Source organism: Photinus pyralis, unplaced genomic scaffold (genome assembly GCF_008802855.1).
Source record: "Photinus pyralis isolate 1611_PpyrPB1 unplaced genomic scaffold, Ppyr1.3 Ppyr1.4_LG1, whole genome shotgun sequence".
NCBI classification, from domain to species: Eukaryota; Metazoa; Arthropoda; class Insecta; order Coleoptera; family Lampyridae; genus Photinus; species Photinus pyralis.
In genome coordinates, this window is record NW_022170249.1 from 23,551,487 (window position 1) to 23,572,998 (window position 21,512).

Genomic DNA, 21,512 nt, shown 5'->3' on the forward strand with positions numbered 1-21,512 from the left:
CACTCCCAAGTTTCAGGTTACAAAAAAAAACACAACTACAACAGTCACATAAGTTCAGTAGTAGTTTACGCAGACACACGATTATGTCTTATGATGGTCTTAAGTTCCAACACATAAAAGAAGCGCTAGTATACACAACGTAGGACATATTCGTGCTATCCGGTCCTAGCCGCGACGGCTACCAAGATTTAAAAGCTTTGCTCGTAGTTTTCCCTCAGAACAAAAATAATAATGTAGTATTATCTTTGCTCAGAGTCAAGATTGCAGTGCCGCTTGAGGGACCCCTAAGATCATTACCTACGCTACTGTATTTTTTTACTTACCCCTATAATTTAACCACTCTGTATACTTTCTATTTCCCAGCTTATAACCATGCGTACCCCTAGCCAAATTTACTTTTCATCTCTACAAGAATGAAAAGAAATTGAACCTATCTCTTTGGAAAACTTTTGTTACAATGTGTTATCATATACCAGAAAGATCTAGAAGGCATATGTGTAGACATTTTCTTTTTTAGCTAATGTGTTGTTACAACAATTAACGAATAATAATATGCATGTCCGCGTGTATTTGAAATTGTAACAAATTCGGATTCACGCTGTACCCGAATCTTGTTATGTGGCAACATAGCCACAGTACTAAATTAGTAGTTCCAAGTTAACCAAATAAGAATAGTAGTTCGCATTGACGAGCCACTTTGGTGTGTGGTAGTTCGTTTGTATGGTCGGCGTTTGTTTGTTGGTATTTTTTTTTATAAAGGTAAAAAAGCAGTAAAACACGAATTATACAATAATATTTAGTATCTTTTCCAGAATGTGTTTCTTTAGTCCACTTTATCTGTAACGTATTTCGTTACATCGCTTTATAGATGTAACAATTTTGTAACCAAAAAAGGGAATCTGAATGGAAAAGGGCAAAATGGGAGGTAGACGCACAGGTAGAGGTTCAGGTAGGGGACGAAGCTGGATGAAATTAAACAGTGTACCACGTCCCGGAGGTGTTCCCGCTGATATTGTAAGTTTTATGGACAAGATCACCTCCTACCTGAGCCTAAATGATCAAGAAGGCTTACAATACGCAAAACTAATAGAACTAATTGAACTGATCGATGATAAAGACGATTCGATTGTCTTGAGTAGGAAAGTGAAGCACGTTAGACAATTGTGGGTTGAACTTTGTCAGAATGGCGATGAAATCAGGTAAAGAGATGCACTTAAAGTGTAATGTAAACTCACCGTGTTGTTTCCAGCGACAGTTTCTATTACTTATATTCCAAGTGCTTGCTAAATACAAATTTGGCAACAAAATTCGTTACAGTTATCGCATTACCACCTTTCGACACTGATTTGCACGGTAAAAAGTTGGTAATTCTTCTCGTTCAATGTCTACAGTCTCACTATGATGGTAAGTGTGACTGCTATCCAAGCGACTTTAACACGAGTTTTAGCACGCACCGCCTTTCAAACGGATCACCCTGAAGCATTTCGCAATTTTGTCCAAATGATGGGCGAATTCTTTCACAAGGCGAAAGGGCCCTCAAATTCTATAGATAAATTACTGAAAGAACCTAACTTAGTTTGTTTAGAAATGCTACTAACAAAGGGGCAAGAGCCCGACTTGTCCTTATTTACTAAACTAGTAAGTTAAAACTAGCTTAGAATGAACAACTTGCAATGTTTCTAATTTTCTTACGTTATTAAATATTCAATATGCACAGTGCCAGTAAATTATCTCTAAAACTTGTTGGTTGTTAATTCTTAGCTTGATCTTTATTAGGAGCAAACTTTAATTGGGTACAATTTAGTTACACAGGAATGGTGCATTATTTGAATCGTCTGACACAAAAACAGTATCATCTCTTTTATCTCAAGTACGTGATGTACTAATATTGGATACAAAATTGACGCTGATCTCCAAAGCTTGGTTACTTTTAGCTATAGATATTGCCAACAGTCGATTTGGACCATTACCGAAGGAGATTCATAAATTTTATGAAGACAAACTAGGTGAAAATGAGATGATTAATTTCCAGGTAGGTATAAATTGCCATCAACCATCAAGGTACTCTATGTCGGTTAAGCACTACCATTAAATTTTGTTAAATGTAATTGCACATACTAGGTAGAATGTCTATTTATTGGTGTAGTGTGGAATTTATCTGCCCATTTGGCAGAATTTTTTTTAATGAAATTAACTTTAAACTGGAACCCCCATAAATGGGTATGGTTGCCACATGGTCAGGATTGATGCGGAATTAATTGCACTGTCCCAGATGCCGGTTTTTCATACAGTGATATTTATGTAGAAGTAGACATAGGGATTTCCTATTACTTTCAAATGATAAAAAGTCTTCTGAAAGACGCCTAATTTTATGCAACCAAAATAACTTCTTGAAACAAATAAAGATCTGACTATCATATTAATTATTAATTTGAAGATTGTTGCTTTGGCTTCCAGAAAATAAATCTCTTAAGCTCCTTTAATTGTTACCGGCCCTATATCAATTGAAAGTGTCAACTTTTTCTTTAGTTGAATACATCGCACACGAATGAAAATTAAAATATGGAAGTCAAAGCCATAATATTCAAATTAATTAATATGACAGGCAGATCTTCATTTGTTGTAGGTAGTTATTTTGGTTGCATAAAGTTGGGCGTCCTTTAGAAGAGTTTTTATCATTTAAAAGTAGACATAGGAAATCCCCAAAAAAATAACACAAAATTTAAAAAAAAAACGCAAATTTTGAAATGACCTACAATCCAATTTTTTAATCTATAATCAATAATGAACAAATAAAAACAATTATATAAAGTGTGTTTGCTCATTGCTTTTTTGTTAATTTTTGACATTCTATTATTTTAAAGGTATCTAAATTGAACATGAAATACCTATACATTAGTCGGTCAAGTGTATGGCAAGGTTTTTCTAATTTTTTGCATTATTTTTCATACATGGTAGTAAGAAAGAGAACAAAAATAAGGTTTTAATGACTTATCACAAGACTTATGTTGCCATTTCAAAGAATTCAAGATGGCGGTTGCACTTAAACACCCTGTATAAAAAAATTTTTTTTACCCTCAAAATATGTGAAATAATTTCAAATGGTTTCATTTTCATGTCTATTTGAGCCTAATAGCTTCCATTCCATCTTTAATAGCGGCCCTGTATTACCCCAAATAATAAATGCTGAAATTTGTATTTTTTAAACGGAATACTCTGTACATTTTTAGTGCACTTGTTAAAAATTAAACAAAAAATTATTACAAACAAAGTATATCAGTTCCAATACTGCACCTTCTAGCTAGATGCATATCAGTGAATATGAATCTATAATTTTGTTTAGTATAAGCACCCGTCCACAATTCCCAAGTTATTAACCGGTAAAACCATTCCCTTGCCCGTACATTGTAATCGAGTGTGAAACATATGAATTATAATGACCTTTTCTTTTTGTTTTAGAACACCCACAGTAGTTTAAGCATAGAGATCTTGCAACCAAACAAAGCGTTCGACAGTTATAAAAGTTCTGTGAACGTCTTGCAAGTGAAGCCCTCCGAGTCGTCGTCGTTCGAGCAAACCAACTCGCAAAATAATAGCCTACCGCCGACGGATACGAAACGATTAGGTCGACCTATTTTGGGTGTTGGAGTACGCGATCAAGGAGGCTGGGAATAAACAAAATGCCAAATTTTAATTACTTTTTGTCTTGTTTTTATACATAAGTCATCGTAGTTAGGGCGGAAATTGGCGCGATTTTAACTATTTATACAAACATTTTAAAATTTACATTTATATATTAATATATTATACATAGATTTTATGGTGTAGTAGTGTCAATTTTTTTAAGCTTATGGTGTGACAATTATTGTTTATGGGCACATTGTGTAACTTAATTTAGCTTAATTTGTGTCTGTAGCGCTGGTTTTTTTACCGTCCATTAATTAGTAATTTTATGAACTATTATTGTGGATAATTGATTTTATTGTAGATACTAAAACTTAAGATATTTCTTTTATTCTGGGTGGAAAAACCGGCTCTCACTGAAGTTTTTAATTGTACGTAATTAATAAACACGTAATTTATTTTATTTTGTAATTTGACACTTCCCATAGATATTTATTTGCCTTAGTATTGCGATGATCTTTTAGATTACATTGGTCGAGTTTAATCAGAGATTGCTCTCGCAATTTAACCCAGTATATAAGTAAGAACTTCCATGCCCAGATGGATTCAAAGCAGAAACCCTCTAGGTAGTAATAGGATCTTCTGCACTTGCTGAGTGAATGGCCAATTACAAGATACGATAATTGTCAATTAAGAAAGTGTGCATAGAAAATATGAAACTTTTGACATTTATAGCTTTAACAAAATGGAATGGTTTGGTATAACTATGTACGGATATCCAGATCCACTAAAAGCATACATGAGGGATGATTACGTAGAACCCGAAGTACAACCGACAGTTTATGAACAGTTGGCAAAAGGTAGACGTATATATTTCCTGAAGTGAGTGTTCTAAAGGTTAAATGTAGGTACCAAGAAACAGTTTGCGGATCTCTTGGCAACAATTGATGTTTATATTGGGAGGGCTGATGGCTATTCATACAAATCGATCGATAGGTACAAAAGAATGAAGAGACGAGGTGTGCCGAAACCTGTAGGTAAGGTATACCTATAATCTGTTCACCCAACAGATGCAGTTAAGCCACTCCCAATAAATTTTGGCCAATGTTAATAACAGACCCGTTTCACAGTCACAAAATTATAAAAACAAGGAAATTTAAAATCGTATGTCACATTTGTATGACTAAGGGCCAATTGCACCGTCATAATTAAGTATCCCTAAAGTTAAGCATAACTTAAATACCATAGCAACAATTGTCTTAATAATCGTTGCCATAGATTTTAAGTTCGACTTAACTTTAAGCACGGCTTAATTTTGTTAGTGCAACTGGGGCTAAGTTATAAAGTGTTATGTTTTGAATATTGACCGTTAAACACACGGCAGTACATAGTTTCAAATTGTTCAAAAAGATTAGTTTGTTCGTATAAATGAAATTAACGGCAAATTGAGGCAAGGCAAATACAAAACGCAATGACAGATTTGACGTTAAGGATGTCAATTTAGATACGGCAATTATAATTGGAAGCAAATAGTTGCGTGTGTTAAGGTTTTGAAAATTCGACCAATTAAAAATGTTGATTTAAGTTTGGCGGGAGGAGCTTAACTGCATCTGTTGGGTGAACAGATAATAGTGCAGTTCAAAACTATATTTTACTTGTTAGCTCCAAATGAGATGTATAGTCACCCGTTAACAACAGCAATGGAAACAAGTTTCTGGACTAATGATCCCGAGTTACAAGATGCAGACTGGTACAAGAAACGTTCCTACCAACCAAAGCCGTCGACGGATATTGGAAGGTACATTCACATTTTAATAATAATTTAATAATAGTCATACTAGGTTTGTGGAAGCTGCCAAGAAAATTGATAAATTCTTTAAGCTGTAGCTATTTTGTGAACAATAAATTGATGTGCATGGTTTTTCATTTTACCATATTCTTTCTCATTTAGAAAGAAATAACAACAAATATTTTTTTAGTGACAGGTCTTGAAAAAGGCCTAGGGCCATTGTTGGTCTCTAATGTGAAGTTTCAGCAAAGTCACTATGTATGTCTGTGAAGTCTTTTAGGGGCTGGCTGTGTAAAATCCTGGAGATTTCTTACATGGAACTCTTATCAAATGAAACCCCTTGTTTGCAGGCGGCATGAAATGAAACAAATTTGTCAAGACTTCCTCTTCTGAGATGAGATTAGTGGAAGTTTCCTTTGTTTTGTCGGGTCCTGGTTATAGAGACTATATGTCACTAAGAAATTAGGTGGGGAGTGTTCACCCGTTTTCCACCCTGAAACTTCCTACCCGAAGTTATGACCACACCGTATATTTGTGGAATCGACCAGCATTGCTGAACATCCTGTACCTAGAAGCACGTTAAGCTTGCCGCTTCGTTACTAAAAATTGTACTTTCAGAATTTACTTATATGCTCTAGGAGACTAGTGGTCCCAAATGTCTTTGCGGTTTTTAATGTGTCATAATAAGAGGAACATTGGGTAAAAATTTCAAGTCGCCAGGATATGCGCGTAACTCTACAGAACGATCGTTAGCTACGATTTTAAGAATTTTTTTTCCAAAATTTTGAAGTGGCCCCAATAGCCTTCCCAGGCATGAGACATAATATAAGTGCTAAAAAGAGGTTTAGCCCCTAAAAATTGCTCGAAAGCTGGAAATCGTTTTAACCCCTCTAAGGGGCCCTGAATAACGGGTATATGAGTTTGCGACGGTTTCTAGGTTGTGCGTCAGGTTTGAGAGTTTAAAAGCGCAAAATTTTTGCCCTTTTTTTAAACATTTCGCTTATAACTCGAAAAGTACCTACTTATCCTACAGACAATTTTAGTCTCTTCTTTTCTAAAGAGCATTAAATTATGCGTCGATTGGCGTTTGAAACATTGAAATAAGTTTAGCCGTTCAGCCGTAATCACCCGTCAAAGATAGGCGATTTTTACAAACTTAGCTCAAAAGTTGACAACTCTCAACTTCTAACGCCTGTAGGTCGAAAAGGACCGATTACCAGGAATGGAAGGAATTGCTATACCACAAACAAACATAATTGCAATAATTTATCAAATATGATGTCTAGTGGGTTCGCCTTCTTTTAGAGCGTCCCCCTTGTTTAGGCAACTCTTCTTCATACTGCAGTTCTTGCTGCTCTTCCTCCTCTTCTACGGCTGATCCTTCTACTGTCTCCGGATCAACTTCGTCTTCGGAAGCACTTTGGAGTTCAGAGCAGTCGATGGTTATTTCATGCTGCTCACTGACTGAATTGAGGCATGCTTGCCCCTTGCAGTGGGCGCAAATGGCTATGACCACTTGAGCCCGGCGACTTCGGCAGAAACATGCATTTTTGCATCACATTTTGCAGGGGCAGGAAATGGAGTTTAATAATGCCTCGGGTGCTGGAGGCCGAGTGGTTTGGACAGGCATCAAACCATCTGGGGCGGATTTCCATCCCCATTGCTCTGCATTCATCTTTCGGTTTCTCCACATGTGCACCTCCAGAAACGCCCTGAAGGAATGTTGGTGGTGAGGGGCAACGACGCCAAGTTGAAAGTGGTGTTTGAGAGGGACATCTCAGTTGGTTGAGAGACTGCCCTCTGGTGCCTGAGTAAACTGTTGTAGTGAATTTCACTCCAAGATCAGCAACCTGGCCCAGGAGTGGGTTTGTGATCGAGGAAAATCGAGACAACACATAGGAGGCCAGGATTTTTGGCAAGTTTGGAAGAATTTGACCTCTACGGGCTCGTTCAGCTGACTTGATGCTTTTTTTGGAAGCCTCTGCCTCTCAAAGGGTTGTCAACTTTTGAGCTAAGTTTGTAAAAATCGCCCATCTTTGACGGCTGAAGGGTTAAATTTTAAATGTTTCAAACGCCAATCGACGCATAATATAATGCTCTTTAGAAAAGAAGAGGGCAAAATGTTCTGTGCTTTTCGAGTTATAAGCGAAATGTTAAAAAAAGTGCAAACATTTTGCGCTTTTTACTCTCAAATCTGACGCACAACCTAGAAACCGTCGCAAACTCATATACCCCTACCCGTGATTCAGGACCCCTTAATAAAGGAGTTAAAACTATTTCCAGTTCTCGAGCAATTTTTAGGGGCTAGACCACTAATTTGCATGGGCTACAAATGTCTTTGCAGTTTTTAATGTGTCATAATAAGAGGAACATTGGGTATAAGGATATAAGCGTAACTCTACAGGACGATCTTTTTGATCACCCTGTACAGTATTTGGCCATGACACCTGACAGTGACATAACCCTGACATGCAGTGATCCTATCAAATTTATCACAAACATACTATTTGCGGTTGTTATCTCTAGTGAGTGTAATTAGTGACATGATTCCGCACTTTTCCGTAAAAAATTAACAGGTGGTCGTCCCGAGTGAATTTGTCGATTAACTGTCCCTACAGTGAACATATCAAAATGCTGATTCTCCGAAGAACCACCAATCTCAAAACTGCAATACTGAGATGTCTTTCAACATCCTCAGCTCCCGTCGAAAATCGAAAGTACTGCTATCTTTTGTAGCCAATTTAATAAACCTTTCGCTGTAGATGCAGATTGTTAGTCGTCGGCGGAGGATCGGGGGGTTGCACCATGGCAGCGAAATTTGGCAAACATTTCAATAAGGGAGAGATATTCATTGTAGAGCCAAGCGACACTCACTACTACCAACCCTTGTTTACGCTTGTAGGTGGTGGAATTAAGAAATTAGCCGATTGTGGTAAACCCATGAAATCTGTCCTTCCCGATACGGCAAAGTGGATTAAAGATAGCGTAACCGAGTTTAATCCACAAAGGAATTCTGTTACTGTCTCACGCGGCGATGAAATAACGTACGACTTCATGATAGTGGCAACAGGCTTGCAACTAAATTATGACAAAGTAATGACCGAGACATAAGAAGAGTTATTTAGTGTTTTACTGTAGATTCCAGGTTTAGTCGAGGCATTAAACGTGCCAAATACAGGGGTCTGTTCAAATTATTCATACAAGTATGTGAATCGAACATATGAGATTCTAAAACAGTTTAAATCTGGAAATGCAATTTTTACTTATCCAAACTCGCCAGTTAAATGTCCAGGTGCTCCCCAAAAAATTTGCTACATTGCCGAGGACTTTTTTACAAGAGTTAGCACTTCTTTGGTTTATTTGCAATATACCTATCTTGATTTTCTAGAATGGGATTCGGGACAAAGTTAATATCACATACAACACTTCGTTACCGGTTTTGTTTGGCGTAAAAAAATATGCCGACGCACTTTGGAAGGTTGTAGAAAAGCGTAATATAAATGTAAATCTACGTTGCAATTTGGTCGAGGTTAAGCATAAAGAAAAAGTTGCAGTCTTTCAAAATTTAGACGTTCCAGAACAACTTACCGAAATGGAGGTAGAGAATTGATTAATGTTCCTGCAACTTATTTCTGTTTATTCCAGTATTCCATGCTGCACGTTACTCCACCAATGAGTACACCTGACTCGTTGAAAAAGTGTACGGATCTGGTAAACGACCTGGGATTTGTCAATGTTAATAAAGACACACTGCAACACTTCAAATATCCCAACGTATTTGCTATAGGTGATTGCAGTGCAACTCCAAATTCTAAAACCGCCGCATCTGTTGGTACGTTTTCCTCGTCAATTTACAATCGGAGAATAATTTTTCATTTTTAGCTGCTCAATCGAACATTGTATATGAAAATATGAAGGCAGTAATGGAAAACCAACCGTTAAAAGGCAAATACAACGGTTACGCCTCATGTCCTTTGGTAACCGGATATGGAAAATGTATTTTGGCAGAGTTCGATTACGATTTAAATCCCCTTGAAACATTCCCAATAAGCCAAGATAAGGAGATGTGGCTTATGTATACTATGAAAAAAGATTTTATGCCTCCTTTGTATTGGCATCTTATGTTAAATGGGAAATGGAATGGACCGGGAGCAGTGCGAGATTTATTACATTTTAATTTCTCAAAGTAATCATTATCAATTTATTTTGTATAGGCACATTTTGAGTAAATTGTGATTGTTATGAAAAGAATATATTTTATTACATATTTTATATCATATTATATTTTAAAAGCATAAGTTGTCTTATTCTCTCAATCTTTAGAAAGGTATTGTTCATGTTTATTAATGGATCGAGTCCCTGTGCACGATGGGCGAATAAAAAAAAATTTGTTTTGTGCCTGCGCAGTCGGTTTTTTAATTTGTTAAGATATTTAAATTAAGTAGGCACCCCAAATAAAAGTAATAAAAAGTAAAACTAATGGCGAATCAAAAAATTTGTTTTACAAGCTATGCTGATCTGGTGGAACAAAATCAACCCCTTAAGGTGTGTTGTAAAAAATATGTATGCGTGAAGATCTCGAGGATAAAATAAGCAAACTACAGCAAAAATTGATACTGTTAGAAAACCAGTAGGTAGTTCAGGAAAATTAAAGAAGTATTCTCGCCCCGCATTTAATTTTCATAATTTTTTTTTATATATTCTTAATGCAATAAAGACTATTTATTATTATTATTATTATTATTCACCTTAGAAATACAAATGATATTCAAATACCTGCACATCGATTGCAAAGCTACAAATCTTCGTTTACCTACATGTCTGCATTTTTGTACAATAGGCTGCCTGATGAATACAAATCATTGAATATCTATCAATTTAGACGCAAAGTAAAAAGTATGATTTACAATGAACAATAATTAGACCTTTAAGTATACCAAGTTTCTGTTACCTAATCTTTCTATATGTATTCTTCTATATACTTCTTTTAGATATGTACACACGTGGAGAAATTTTGTCATTTTTGTCAATCTGTCGTCTTCTTCTAAGATTTCATTTATTTTCTTTTCATGTAGTCTCGTACAACTCAAGTTATTGAAATAGTAGGTATATCTTTTTTAAATTTTTGTTATTTTCAATCAGTATTTTCTAGAAAATTGTAATTCTGCTGGTTGGGAAAAACAGCTTACAGCTGGTCTCCGCCAGGATAATAAAGTATTATTATTACTTTAAAAAAACCCTTGATTTTATGGATTTAAACAAAATGTCAAAGTCCTTGTCGATCCATAGGCCACTAAAAATTTCAAAACAGATTTCAAAGGTATCTGTACAGGGTGTCCTAGGAGAAATGGGAAATTAAAGTAGAGGTTATGTTAAGACAAAAACCTGAGACAATGCAAGAGTAAGGAGTAACATTAATTATATCAATGTTTTATAATGATCATATAACGATGTTAAGTGCAGTTATTGCGCCCTTCATTGCACCTCATACTTTTATAGGTTTCGCGGGAATGCATTTCGTAATTAAAGGGAACAACCACGACCATGGTTTGATACAACTATAGTTCAGTGATCCAAGCGTATTTCCTAGCACGCCCTTTTCATTCTTATTATCCGTTATTAAATCACAAACCTGTATTATTTTATTACGTATTTATGTACCTATTCGTAGTATTCACATGGAAGTAGATTATTATTATTGTGTGGTTCCCCTGTATGTTTGATTCACCGTTTATTCTTCGCTGTATTATGATTTATGTTGCTGCTTTATCTCGTGCGGACTCCAGCTCTTGCGTGTTTTAGCAATGCCAGAAGGGGAGCCCTCTAATTAACTTTTCTTCCATATAGAATATGGGGGCTGTTTGTGAGATGATCGACTTTAACATGAATACCTACTTGTACTTTTCATGTTAAATGAATGGTAGGCGATGCTGGAGTATAATAGCACATTTTATTGACTTACAGTACAGCTGAACGTGTGGAAATAGTATTCATTTATGGCTCCGAAAATCAATCATCTTTTAGAACAGCTAGAACGTTTAATGAGAGACATCCCGGGAGAAATAAATGTAAGCCATGCCTATGTTCAAGATTTGGTCGTTAAATTCGAAGAAACGGGATCTATTATCAATAAAAAAAGAAAGCAACCAAGATTGCTTAATGAAGCAACTCAGGTTGAAGTTCTTGAGCAATTTGCCATAAATCCCTCAATGTCTACATTTACTTTTTTTTTTAGTAATTATTAAATTTTTGTTTAATTGTCTTAATGAATATTGACTTTATGGGTACCACTGGAAAGCATTTTTCAGTAGCTTTCCAACGATGTGTCACAAGTATGGGGTTGCCATTTAGGATTTTTGAAGAGGGGTGGCTGGGGGGTTGTCACTCATAACGTCATTCTGGTTCCCCCTCGATACCCCCGAAACGGTTTTGCGCGATTTTCAATATCTTCTTTAGTTTGGAAAATTTTAAAATCGACACCCTGTATAATAATTTAACGAATTGATTTATCTAAATTGAAAAGTACAAAATCACAGTATATTTACGATGGGAGTTTAATTATATGGTCAATAATTACCCTTCTTTGGGTTTTTACGTCATCCTCTCTTGAAATAATTATAATCTCAACCTCATTAGTCATAGATTCAGATTCTAAAGTGTTATAAATGGTGCTACAATCAGGGTCGCGAATCAAAACAAAACAAACCTGTCCATCTAATAATTTTCGATTACTGTTCAAATGTAGAAGCGATTTTTAAACAAAAATAAAAACTCACCCTTAGCCGTTTACCCCATTTACCATTGGAGTGACACTACACTACACTACACCGCATGGCTTGAACTTTTGCCAACTACTGACTTCGGAAACATTGTTAGGCGAAGCGATAACAGGTAGAGAGAGAGGTCAGCGTCGCGCGCCCTCCTTATCTAATCTCCGCAATGTCGTCCGTAATTGTAAACTTACGCTTAAAAAAAAACAACTGTCGACTAACCCATTGTTCCCAAAACTTGTTTTTAACCTATATTGATATTATAAATTATATAACTTTATGTTATGCATTCTTATTATTTCAAACAATTAATTTTACTACACCAATTTCATATTAATTTGCCGGCTGGTTTTTTTCTTGGTAAGTTCTTTTTTTGCTCAGCCTATTTTTAGCGCATTTCCACAAAAATTTAAAAAAAAATGCGCTATTGTGGCCACTTTGTCCGTCCGTCCGTCCGCTCGCTTTGCGACGCTACTAGTTCTTTATCTTAAGAGCTATTGTTCTACTTTTTTCGCTATTTGGTTCGTTATGGTGTCGAGACTTGCACCAAGGAAGGAATTTTTCTGCGTCTATTGCTAAAAAAGTTATTGTAAAAAAACCAAAAAACCGTTTTTTACATGTTCCATTTTACACTTTTGCCGTTTATTAACGATCCTAGAGATCGTTTATAATTTTATATTGCTGTCCGTCTGTTCCTTTGTCTGTCTGTCCCTTTATTTGTCCGTGTGAACGATAACTTTGTTTAGAAATGTCCGATCGCTTTTAGATCTCCGTTAAGTTATGAACTGAATTGTATGAAATTCAATATGGGCATAGCTTCAGCCATATAATACGCAATGCCAAAAGTTGAGTCAAATCGATTCATTCAAAATCACAAAGTGCCCTTTTCGCATCTCGACCATTTATAAACCGAATTGCTAACTTTTTTATTTATAAAAGTATTTGAATGAAATTTGATACATAGGCACTTGGAATAAATGAAAATCTAACGCCAGTTTCAAAATTTGGTTTTGCGCATGCGCAGTGCTAACTTTTTTATCTATGGAAGCATTTAAATGAAATTTGATACATAGGCGCTTGGAACAAAGGAAAATCTAACATTAGTTGCAAAATTTATGTTTGCGTATGCGCAGTTCCATCTTTCTTATTTAGAAAAGCATTGAAATGAAATTCTTCTTATAAACATAGATCTAGCAAATTCAAACATAGCCCATACTTTACAATGGTATCAGAATCTTCAATGAATTGCCTCCCAACATTCACATGGCCAAGACGCCATCTTTATTTAAAAAAAGATTAAAACAATATCTAACGGGGAGAGCTTATTATAGCTCAACGAAATGTACATGAGATCGGCATAGTCCATGCAACTATTATTATAGGTACCTTATTTGTTTGTGTTTATCTTGTTTGTAAACCCTTGACGTTGTCTATATCATTGTTTGTGATCTACTGACAGAAATACATTATTATTATTATAAACTGAAATTGAAGTAGCACGTCAAAAATGGATTGCACATTTGCAACGCTATCTTTCATATTTGTGGTCGGATTTTTACGATTTTAACATAAGTAGCATCTTATAAATGGGAAATGAATACAAGTGGAAATGGGCTTTTTGTAAATCGGTTACAATTACTTTTTAACTTGTTATTTTTACTCAGTCAACTACCTACCATTTTCAAAGTTTATTCTTGCAATGTAATTTATTTCGATTAAATTTCCAAATTTGAACAGTTTCAGTGTTTTTTTTTACTTTCGTTCCCAACCGTACTTCAGGCTACAAGTAAAAAATAAGACAGAATATAACGGTGGTGGGAAAAAGCATAACACGCGCCGTCGTCATATTACTTCCTTTGCGCTGGTCAGTTATGTCGACTTGACTTATAAAACAGAACCTTATACCTCTCAGCTCCCTTCATTATCAATTTCAATTCAAATTTGATTCTAGGTATATACCTACAGGGTGCCCATTATGTATCGAATACAGTATATATTTCGGTAAAAATCGACTGCATACAACATTTGAAAACAACAAATGGATAACGAAAAACAATACAATTTTTTTAAATAGCAAATCACACTTTCATTATGGCTCATTTGATAGATTTTTAGTGTACTTTGACTTTAAATAAATAAAAAGTGCACTTTTGCGCTCATTATTTCTGTCTGTCTGTCTGTGTTTTTGAATTAGGGTACGAAAAGAGAAAAAATCTCTATCAAATGAGCCCAATGAAAAGGTGTAAATATTGCCATTTAAAAAAATTCAATTTATTGTTTTTCATAACTCATTTGTTTTCTGAAATCTAAACAACTGAATGCTGCCTTATTATGGGAAATAAAATGTGTTAAACAATCATGTCGAATGAATAGGTATGACTTTAAAAAAAGTTGTGCATTTTGGAAATCGCGTAAGAATCCTCGTACAAATTTCTTGGAAAATAGAAAATTTGTGCTGTCTCGCACGAATAGGGGCGGTGTGCGCGGGTGCACCATCCTGTTGAAAGGTGATGATGAATTCTCCAAAATGAAACATTGTATTACAAATCGCTCAACGCTATCTTGTAAAGCTCAAAAAGTGTCAATGAGAAAGTGTTTTTTATTTGTTTGTATCTGTACAAATTACTAAACAAAAATAAAAACGAAGTGGCACGTTTATACCATTAATATTCATATATTAACGTATGCCCATTGTGAATGTGTTAATTGGGGCTTGACTGTCACAATTTTGAACAAGCTAAGGCTAAGAATAGTACCAAAATTATAGTGTTCTTTTGAATCAATACAGTAAGTTAATGTTTGTTTAGAAGTGTTTAAAGCATATTCGGAAATCTGATAGTTACACTTTATACACATATTTTGTTCTTTATTATATTTTATTACAAAACATTTTAATTGCGCGTTTGTGAACAAAATGTAAACGCATTCAAAAGATAAGACAAATTTTTCTTTCAATAAGAAGAACTCCTCGTTTACAAAACATTTTTAAAAAGTAACATTGAAGTGTGGTGAACGTCAAGTGCACGCATGCGCAAAACCCCCTTTTTTATTTGAGGAGCGCGTTTTGTAAATTTTTAAAATTATTGGCTACAAACTGCTAGACAAGCCCTAAAAAAGAATGAAAAGGCGACAATCAGAGGCAATGATAAGCACCTTTCCCTACATTGGAGTATTACAACTGTTTAATACCTTTATCTACTTTTAAGATTAGATATCGAGCTTGAACTTACATCTTTACTTGATTTCTAACCGGTTACCGAATTTGTGAATAAAAATGTTATGCAGGAAGAAGAAAATTAACGAAGAAACAAAAAGATCTAACGTTATCGATAACGCGCTCAAGAGCGAGAAGAAAAAATTAGACAGGATACAACGAATACTGCTTTTGGGAACGGGAGAAGCCGGTAAAACGACAATTATTAAGCAGATGAAAATTATTCACATTAACGGATTTTCTGAACAGTAAGTGATATATTAATTGGATCTTCTTGAGACAAAGTTACTTAGGGAGAAACGGGACAAGGTGGCCAATATCAAGCAAAACATACACGAGTCAATTTACGCTCTTATTTATAATATGAGCAAAATTGATCCACGGACCAGTTTAGAAGCTAAAAACTGCGCGTTAGGAGAATACATACTTCAAATAGGTGAGGCAACGCCACGGGAATTTACTGATGTAACAACTGGTATAAGTGAAAAGCATCGCTTGATAAATGAATTTTTTAGGAGTATTACAATACCGTAACCGCTTTGTGGGCGGACTCGGGTGTAAAGAACACGTTTCAACGCTCGAATGAGTTTCAACTCATTGACAGTGCTGCACAGTTAGTATAGTAGATCGTTTTGATATCCTAATATATTTCCAGCAAGCTTTTTAGATCGAATAGATAGCATAAGAGATCCAAATTATGTGCCTACTGTACAAGATATGTTGTACTGCCGCACAAGGACGGTAGCAATATCAAAAATCGAATTCACCATCCCTTACAAAGGACAAAATGTGGACTTTTGTATGTATGACGTTGGCGGACAACGCGGAGAAAGAAAAAAGTGGATATCGGTAAGCTTCTTCCATCCACATCAACGTTTTCAACCTCATTGCAGGTGTTTGAAGGCATAGGCGCAATTTTGTTCTTAATAGCTGCAAGTGATTTCGATCAAACACTAAGAGAGGACGGCGTAACAAATCGATTAAACGAAGGATTTAAGGTGTTCAAAGACATATTTTGGAGCAGGTAGTTGTGGCCCAGTGAAGGACACTTTATTTAGAAGAAAGTTTTAGATTCGTGCGAAATGCTGGTAAAATTGTATTCTTAAACAAGCAGGATATTTTAAAAGCTAAAGTTGAAAGTGGAAAACAGTTAGAAAACTATTTCCCCGAATTTGCAAATTACGAAAAGGCCGAACCTAATCAATATCATCGTGCTAAATTTTTTATTCGCGATCAAGTGCTGGTAAGTAAATTTGGATATGTGACCAATACATTAATTGGTTTTTTCTATAGAAAATTGCGAGCAGGCCACCAAAACCCGAAATGGTGGATTTTTTTCCAGATGTTGAAATAAAGCAAAATGTGAAATCGGAATTACTGTTTGTACATTTCACTGTCGCAACCGATACCAGCAACGTGAAATTAGTTTTTAACGATATTAAAGATATTATTATAGCAATAAATTTAGGAAACAGCGGTCTGATTTAGACTTATTATTTCTTACATTGTACACACATAAAATAAAAATAAATTTCTTTTACAAGCTTTTACTTTAACAGGGACCATTTCAATTGATCCTTTGCTGATTGCAGCACCTGAAACAAATACAAATGTAGACTTCATAAAGCAATCAGGCAAACATTCATCGATAAGCGTTTGAAACTGAATGGAAGGTATGCAGTTTGAAATAAACAAAATCATATTTACCTAATTTAATTACAGTCACCAAAATAATGAATGTAAAGCATTTGTTACCTGAGCTACAGTTTGTTCACCTAATGGAATGTCATCTGTTCGTAATGCCACTCGTGAGACAACCGAACTTGAATCCGCATCAATAATAATTCTATAAAAGTCAGGAGTTAATTAAAATGGCAAGAAAATTTCCCCCCTTGCTTTTAAACATTTTATTTACAGAAACAAAAGAAAGCAAGGCTTACTTATTCCTGTTTGTTTCTGCTGACAATCAATTTAACTAACCAAAACCACCTGAGAGAGAAGGTTGGCTCAGAACATAGTCACCGTCTTACTTATCTGTTTTATGTTGTTTGTTGTATATTTGAATATGCTCTACAGTGAGTTTTGTTTCATTCAGAACACCACTGAACTTCGTAATAGTGTTCATTTCTGTTTTTAAATCAGCAGAAACGAACCCAGCTTTCACCTTTCTACAAGCACCTTAACTCTGTACTTACCCTCCATCACAAATTTCATCCATTGCCAACATCACAATATCTAACGACTCTAATACGGATCGTTTCTCAACATTCTTCCGAAGTATTTGACTGATAGAATCGTATAAACAATTCAATACACTCATCAGTATGAGCTGCAAGTGTCAGTATTAGGGAAATACAGAATATAGAGAAATACAAGTACCTCGTTCTCGTGCGAACTACCCATTACATAAAAGAACAAGTCCACGTTACTACGATAAACGCAGGTAAGACCGTCTAGCATGATTATTTCGGCATTAGCTCGATGTGTTTTATTAAATAAGTTCTTTTCGAAGGCGCGCTGCTCTTTGGACGTGGGAAATACGTTGCGATCGTAATACTTGGCCAATATTCTGTTGCCATCGTTATCCATTATTACAATTCCTTTAACTGTGTACAGGGTGGGTTGCTGTGGGGAAAGAATATGTATGTTAATTGTATGATATCGTTTCATTTACCAAAAGAGAACTGTCCATTGCAAATGACTCGGTTTGCCTTAATTTATTTTCAAATACGTGGAACAAAAACAGAACTTATAGGTTAGATATTCGGCATGAAGTTCGCATCACAAATAAATATCTTCCTACTTCTATAGCTAAGAAGCGGCACATCATTTTCTATTCTTGTTTGTTTAGGGCGGCATTGGAATCAAAGATTGCGATTTCGACCACAAGTCTGTTCCTAAAATGTGATATTGATCCGGTTCTTCAGGCAGATAAGTCCTTTCTCGATTGATTCTTTGGTTTTTTTCCCACTCTTTCGTTCTTAGTATTATTTCGTTCTTTGAATTTTTCAGATCCTCTCGATAATTCGGATTTTCTGAAATCAATTTTTTCTAATTGGTCTCAAACCTATCAAATTTGTAAGATTCCTTACATTCTTTCGATTCTTCGGAGTCTCCGAACTCTTGGGATTTCTCACTCATTAGAGGTTATTCCGATTCATTTGAATGAATTTTGATTATTTTGGGGTTTTATTGAATTATAGTAAGTACAACGGACAGAGCTGTGGTCTACTGGATTGATAATAATAGGCGGCTATAGAGCGGAGCTAGACCCACTGCGTCCATCGAATTTGTTCCAGATACAACAGTCAGTTTAACTCACTGAAAGAATTAAGAAACTTAATTGGACAATGTTTGAGTTTTGACTATTTTTTAGAATTAATTTCTATAATTTTTATTCAAGCTGTTTCGCCCATGCGAACTTTTTAGCTAAACGATGTGTACGGCATTTGGTAAACACGTCTTTAGTAATGGTATCTTTATTTTGAGTTTTTTATCTTTAGGTTGGTGCACTCGCCAAGAGTTATTTTTATTGGTATTGCAGAAATCTGTAAATTTTCTTTACCGGCAATCCTCTTTTTGCATTTACAACCTCCATTTATTTAACATTAAGGTAATTATTCTTATTTATTCGTGTCATCCGTACTTAATTTCAGATAAATTTTGCATGAAAGCGAAAGTAACTCTTTAATATTTTGCCGGTGCGAAAATTTTTTACCACTAGTTTTGCATTGTGTAAATTACTTTCAATTTCAAATTGTTTGTAGCTACGATGCCCGAATTAACCGAAATAGAGAAAGCAACAGTTGCAGAAGCAAAATCCGATCACAGTCATTCCTCAACTGACAGCGATACCGATGATGAAATTCCGGAGTTGGAGGATGCAGGTGCCGGAGGTGCGGCGGGTACGGGGGCCTTTCCGGGAGCTGCCGCCGCCGCCGGTCTTCCAATTGACATGGTGTCAAAGGCAAAGCAATCGAGGGGAGAAAAGAAGGCGAGGAAGATTATGTCTAAACTTGGCCTTAAACAGGTAAACACTTCAATCTTATTAGTGGTAGTAGATCGTAAGTAAATTAAATATGATGATAAAATGGCTAAGGTTTCGCAATCTATTTACTGAAATTTGTGCTGATAGTCTTGGCTGTCTGATTTGTTTATACCAACTTTTGAGTATTTTCGATCTCGTAAGTGCTTGTTGTAAGTGACTCTTTTTTGCAGGTACAAGGCGTAAACCGGGTCACCATTCGCAAATCTAAGAATATCCTGTTCGTTATAAACAAACCCGATGTTTATAAAAACCCAGTTAGCGATACTTATATAGTGTTTGGGGAGGCGAAAATAGAAGATCTGTCTCAGCAAGCGCAGGTTGCGGCAGCCGAAAAGTTCAAGGAAGTAAATCCGGCAGGTGACGGAGCGTCCGGCAATCCTACCACATCGGTAGCACCGATCGCGGAAGAGTCTGAAGACGAAGAAGTGGACGAGACGGGGGTTGAAGACAAAGATGTCGAACTTGTTATGACGCAGGCGAATGTTAGTCGTAGCAAAGCCATTAAAGCTTTGAAAAATAATCAAAACGATATAGTTAACGCCATCATGGAACTCACAATGTGATGACTTTGAGTATTTATTGTCGGTGTTGTTGCTTTCGTTAATTTACCATTTAGTCACATTGTAATACTGTATATACAAGGCCAATTGTGACCTTTCAAAATCAGTTGCAAATAGTTTTAAATCTTTGAACGTAATGCCCTAATTTAAGTTTAAAATAAACAATATTTCGATTTATCTGGATTTTATTTATCAAGAGCGATCGACCACATCCTATTGTGAAAGGTTGTTTGTGCTCGAGTAACACTTTGCCAGACACGCTGTAAGTAAAATACTTAAATTTCAAAATAATTGGCAATTTGTATGTCTGCAACTGCACAATGGTTGAATAGTTTAGCTCTTTTAATTAACAGTGCAAGGGATTTTCTGTGATTGGAATTGTATGCTTTTTATCTACGTATTTTATTCACTGGAATGGATCAATGCATGGTACATGGTTAGGGATACTCATCCACCGGACTGCAGGGTAATTATTTATAAGTTACTTCTTGAGTTCTTGCTTTGAATATCACTGGATTTGTAAGTGCTATTTGGATGGTAGTTAATTATATATATTCACCTAAAAATAGGCAACTTTTCTTACACTCACGGAGTTTGATATTTCTTGCTTTAAATGGCATTGATGCCGATGGCACGTGTACGATTGAACCCCAGAAAGGGGTACGTACCTACTTGTAAATAACAATAGTTTTCAAATTAATCAAATTTAGTGTTTGTTGATTTTCTAAGGAATACAGACAAACGGATAACTTGTATGATTTAACAGGTTACTTACCTCCATAGGCAATCCGCCATATATGAACAAACTTTCAAAAGTCCTCGTGTGAGATCAAAGGGACTTCAGAGCATTTTTGTGTGGTATGTCAGCCAGTTTTGACTCCACTATCAATAAGACCTCGTCGACGGTTTACCACATACTCATTGTCGGTACCCACTTCAGACGTCCCATTTACCCACAATCCATGTTTAAAGTTGACCTCAGCATCAGTCAGAGGCTACCATAATGCCTTTGTCGGTCCGAAGCCCCATATAAATGCGCTATTTTGGTGGACTCCGCTCCCTCCACAAAATACTACTCCATTTTTGAGGCGATTCGAGCTTTAAAAAATTTTAAAGCGTGTGACAAAATCGCAGCGGTAGGTATTTTGGGCACCAGTCGCGAGAAATCAACCATTTTTGCTGCAGAAGACTAACAAATTCAAAAGAAGCTCCTAATAAAGAATAATTACTGGCAAATGCACCTAAATTACACATTTTAGCCTAAATATTCACAAATAAATCCTGTAGGTTGTGTTAATTATGGGAATTATATCGGTGCTTGCCGCCGGATGAAATGTTCAGAATGCAAGTAACTGATTTAACGAAAATTTGATTTCTCTTTTCGTTCTCGGACTATAGATGGGTAGGAACAGACGGACCGATAGACGGACAAAACCATCACCTAAGGGGATAATTTTTTTCTTTCGAAAAATTCCCCTAAAAACCATGTTGCAAATAAAATCATGAA

General features: G+C 35.7%; 7 protein-coding genes across 9 annotated transcripts in view; 5 read left to right on the plus strand and 2 right to left on the minus strand.

Moving 5' to 3' along the window:
* The window catches only part of LOC116159938 (zinc transporter foi), a 29,723-nt gene extending 17,416 nt beyond the window's left edge, over nucleotides 1-12,307 (minus strand). The window contains exon 1 of the mRNA XM_031473046.1: nucleotides 12,190-12,307. The gene's annotated coding sequence lies outside the window, so the exon portion shown is untranslated. The remainder of the gene's footprint in view (nucleotides 1-12,189) is intronic.
* LOC116159941 lies at nucleotides 660-4,087 on the plus strand. The gene is made up of 6 exons (XM_031473051.1): nucleotides 660-759; nucleotides 813-1,199; nucleotides 1,250-1,404; nucleotides 1,448-1,638; nucleotides 1,805-2,032; nucleotides 3,460-4,087. The coding sequence occupies exons 2-6, from the start codon at nucleotides 904-906 to the stop codon at nucleotides 3,673-3,675; spliced, it is 1,086 nt and encodes a 361-aa protein (XP_031328911.1). The 5' UTR covers nucleotides 660-759; nucleotides 813-903; the 3' UTR covers nucleotides 3,676-4,087.
* Nucleotides 4,182-5,542, plus strand: LOC116159942. Its single transcript, XM_031473052.1, has 4 exons — nucleotides 4,182-4,484; nucleotides 4,533-4,661; nucleotides 5,287-5,422; nucleotides 5,466-5,542. Exons 1-4 carry the CDS (start codon nucleotides 4,370-4,372, stop codon nucleotides 5,509-5,511), a joined length of 426 nt encoding a protein of 141 aa, XP_031328912.1. The 5' UTR covers nucleotides 4,182-4,369; the 3' UTR covers nucleotides 5,512-5,542.
* LOC116159940 (sulfide:quinone oxidoreductase, mitochondrial) lies at nucleotides 7,854-9,660 on the plus strand. 3 transcript variants are annotated; one of them, XM_031473049.1, is made up of 7 exons: nucleotides 7,854-7,938; nucleotides 7,990-8,130; nucleotides 8,176-8,506; nucleotides 8,552-8,752; nucleotides 8,802-9,011; nucleotides 9,059-9,245; nucleotides 9,296-9,658. In XM_031473049.1, exons 2-7 carry the CDS (start codon nucleotides 8,045-8,047, stop codon nucleotides 9,601-9,603), a joined length of 1,323 nt encoding a protein of 440 aa, XP_031328909.1. In that variant the 5' UTR covers nucleotides 7,854-7,938; nucleotides 7,990-8,044; the 3' UTR covers nucleotides 9,604-9,658. The 3 variants fall into 3 exon arrangements, with proteins under 3 accessions (XP_031328909.1, XP_031328910.1, XP_031328908.1); XM_031473050.1 differs by having other exon boundaries at nucleotides 7,866-8,130; nucleotides 8,182-8,506; nucleotides 9,296-9,660; XM_031473048.1 differs by having other exon boundaries at nucleotides 7,868-8,130.
* A 3,012-nt stretch (nucleotides 12,308-15,319) lies between the features above and the next one.
* LOC116175245 (guanine nucleotide-binding protein G(f) subunit alpha-like) lies at nucleotides 15,320-16,940 on the plus strand. Its single transcript, XM_031493372.1, has 7 exons — nucleotides 15,320-15,645; nucleotides 15,691-15,862; nucleotides 15,913-16,010; nucleotides 16,057-16,246; nucleotides 16,291-16,421; nucleotides 16,469-16,640; nucleotides 16,691-16,940. The coding sequence occupies exons 1-7, from the start codon at nucleotides 15,458-15,460 to the stop codon at nucleotides 16,883-16,885; spliced, it is 1,146 nt and encodes a 381-aa protein (XP_031349232.1). The 5' UTR covers nucleotides 15,320-15,457; the 3' UTR covers nucleotides 16,886-16,940.
* Nucleotides 16,876-18,412, minus strand: LOC116175302 (coatomer subunit zeta-1). Its single transcript, XM_031493381.1, has 5 exons — nucleotides 18,072-18,412; nucleotides 17,777-18,022; nucleotides 17,593-17,726; nucleotides 17,153-17,243; nucleotides 16,876-16,992 (listed from the first exon to the last, which is right to left on the minus strand). Exons 1-5 carry the CDS (start codon nucleotides 18,087-18,089, stop codon nucleotides 16,945-16,947), a joined length of 537 nt encoding a protein of 178 aa, XP_031349241.1. The 5' UTR covers nucleotides 18,090-18,412; the 3' UTR covers nucleotides 16,876-16,944.
* Nucleotides 18,413-18,905: 493 nt separating this feature from the next.
* Nucleotides 18,906-20,182, plus strand: LOC116175287 (nascent polypeptide-associated complex subunit alpha). Its single transcript, XM_031493375.1, has 3 exons — nucleotides 18,906-19,010; nucleotides 19,165-19,427; nucleotides 19,616-20,182. The coding sequence occupies exons 2-3, from the start codon at nucleotides 19,170-19,172 to the stop codon at nucleotides 20,006-20,008; spliced, it is 651 nt and encodes a 216-aa protein (XP_031349235.1). The 5' UTR covers nucleotides 18,906-19,010; nucleotides 19,165-19,169; the 3' UTR covers nucleotides 20,009-20,182.
* Nucleotides 20,183-21,512: the final 1,330 nt, after the last annotated feature.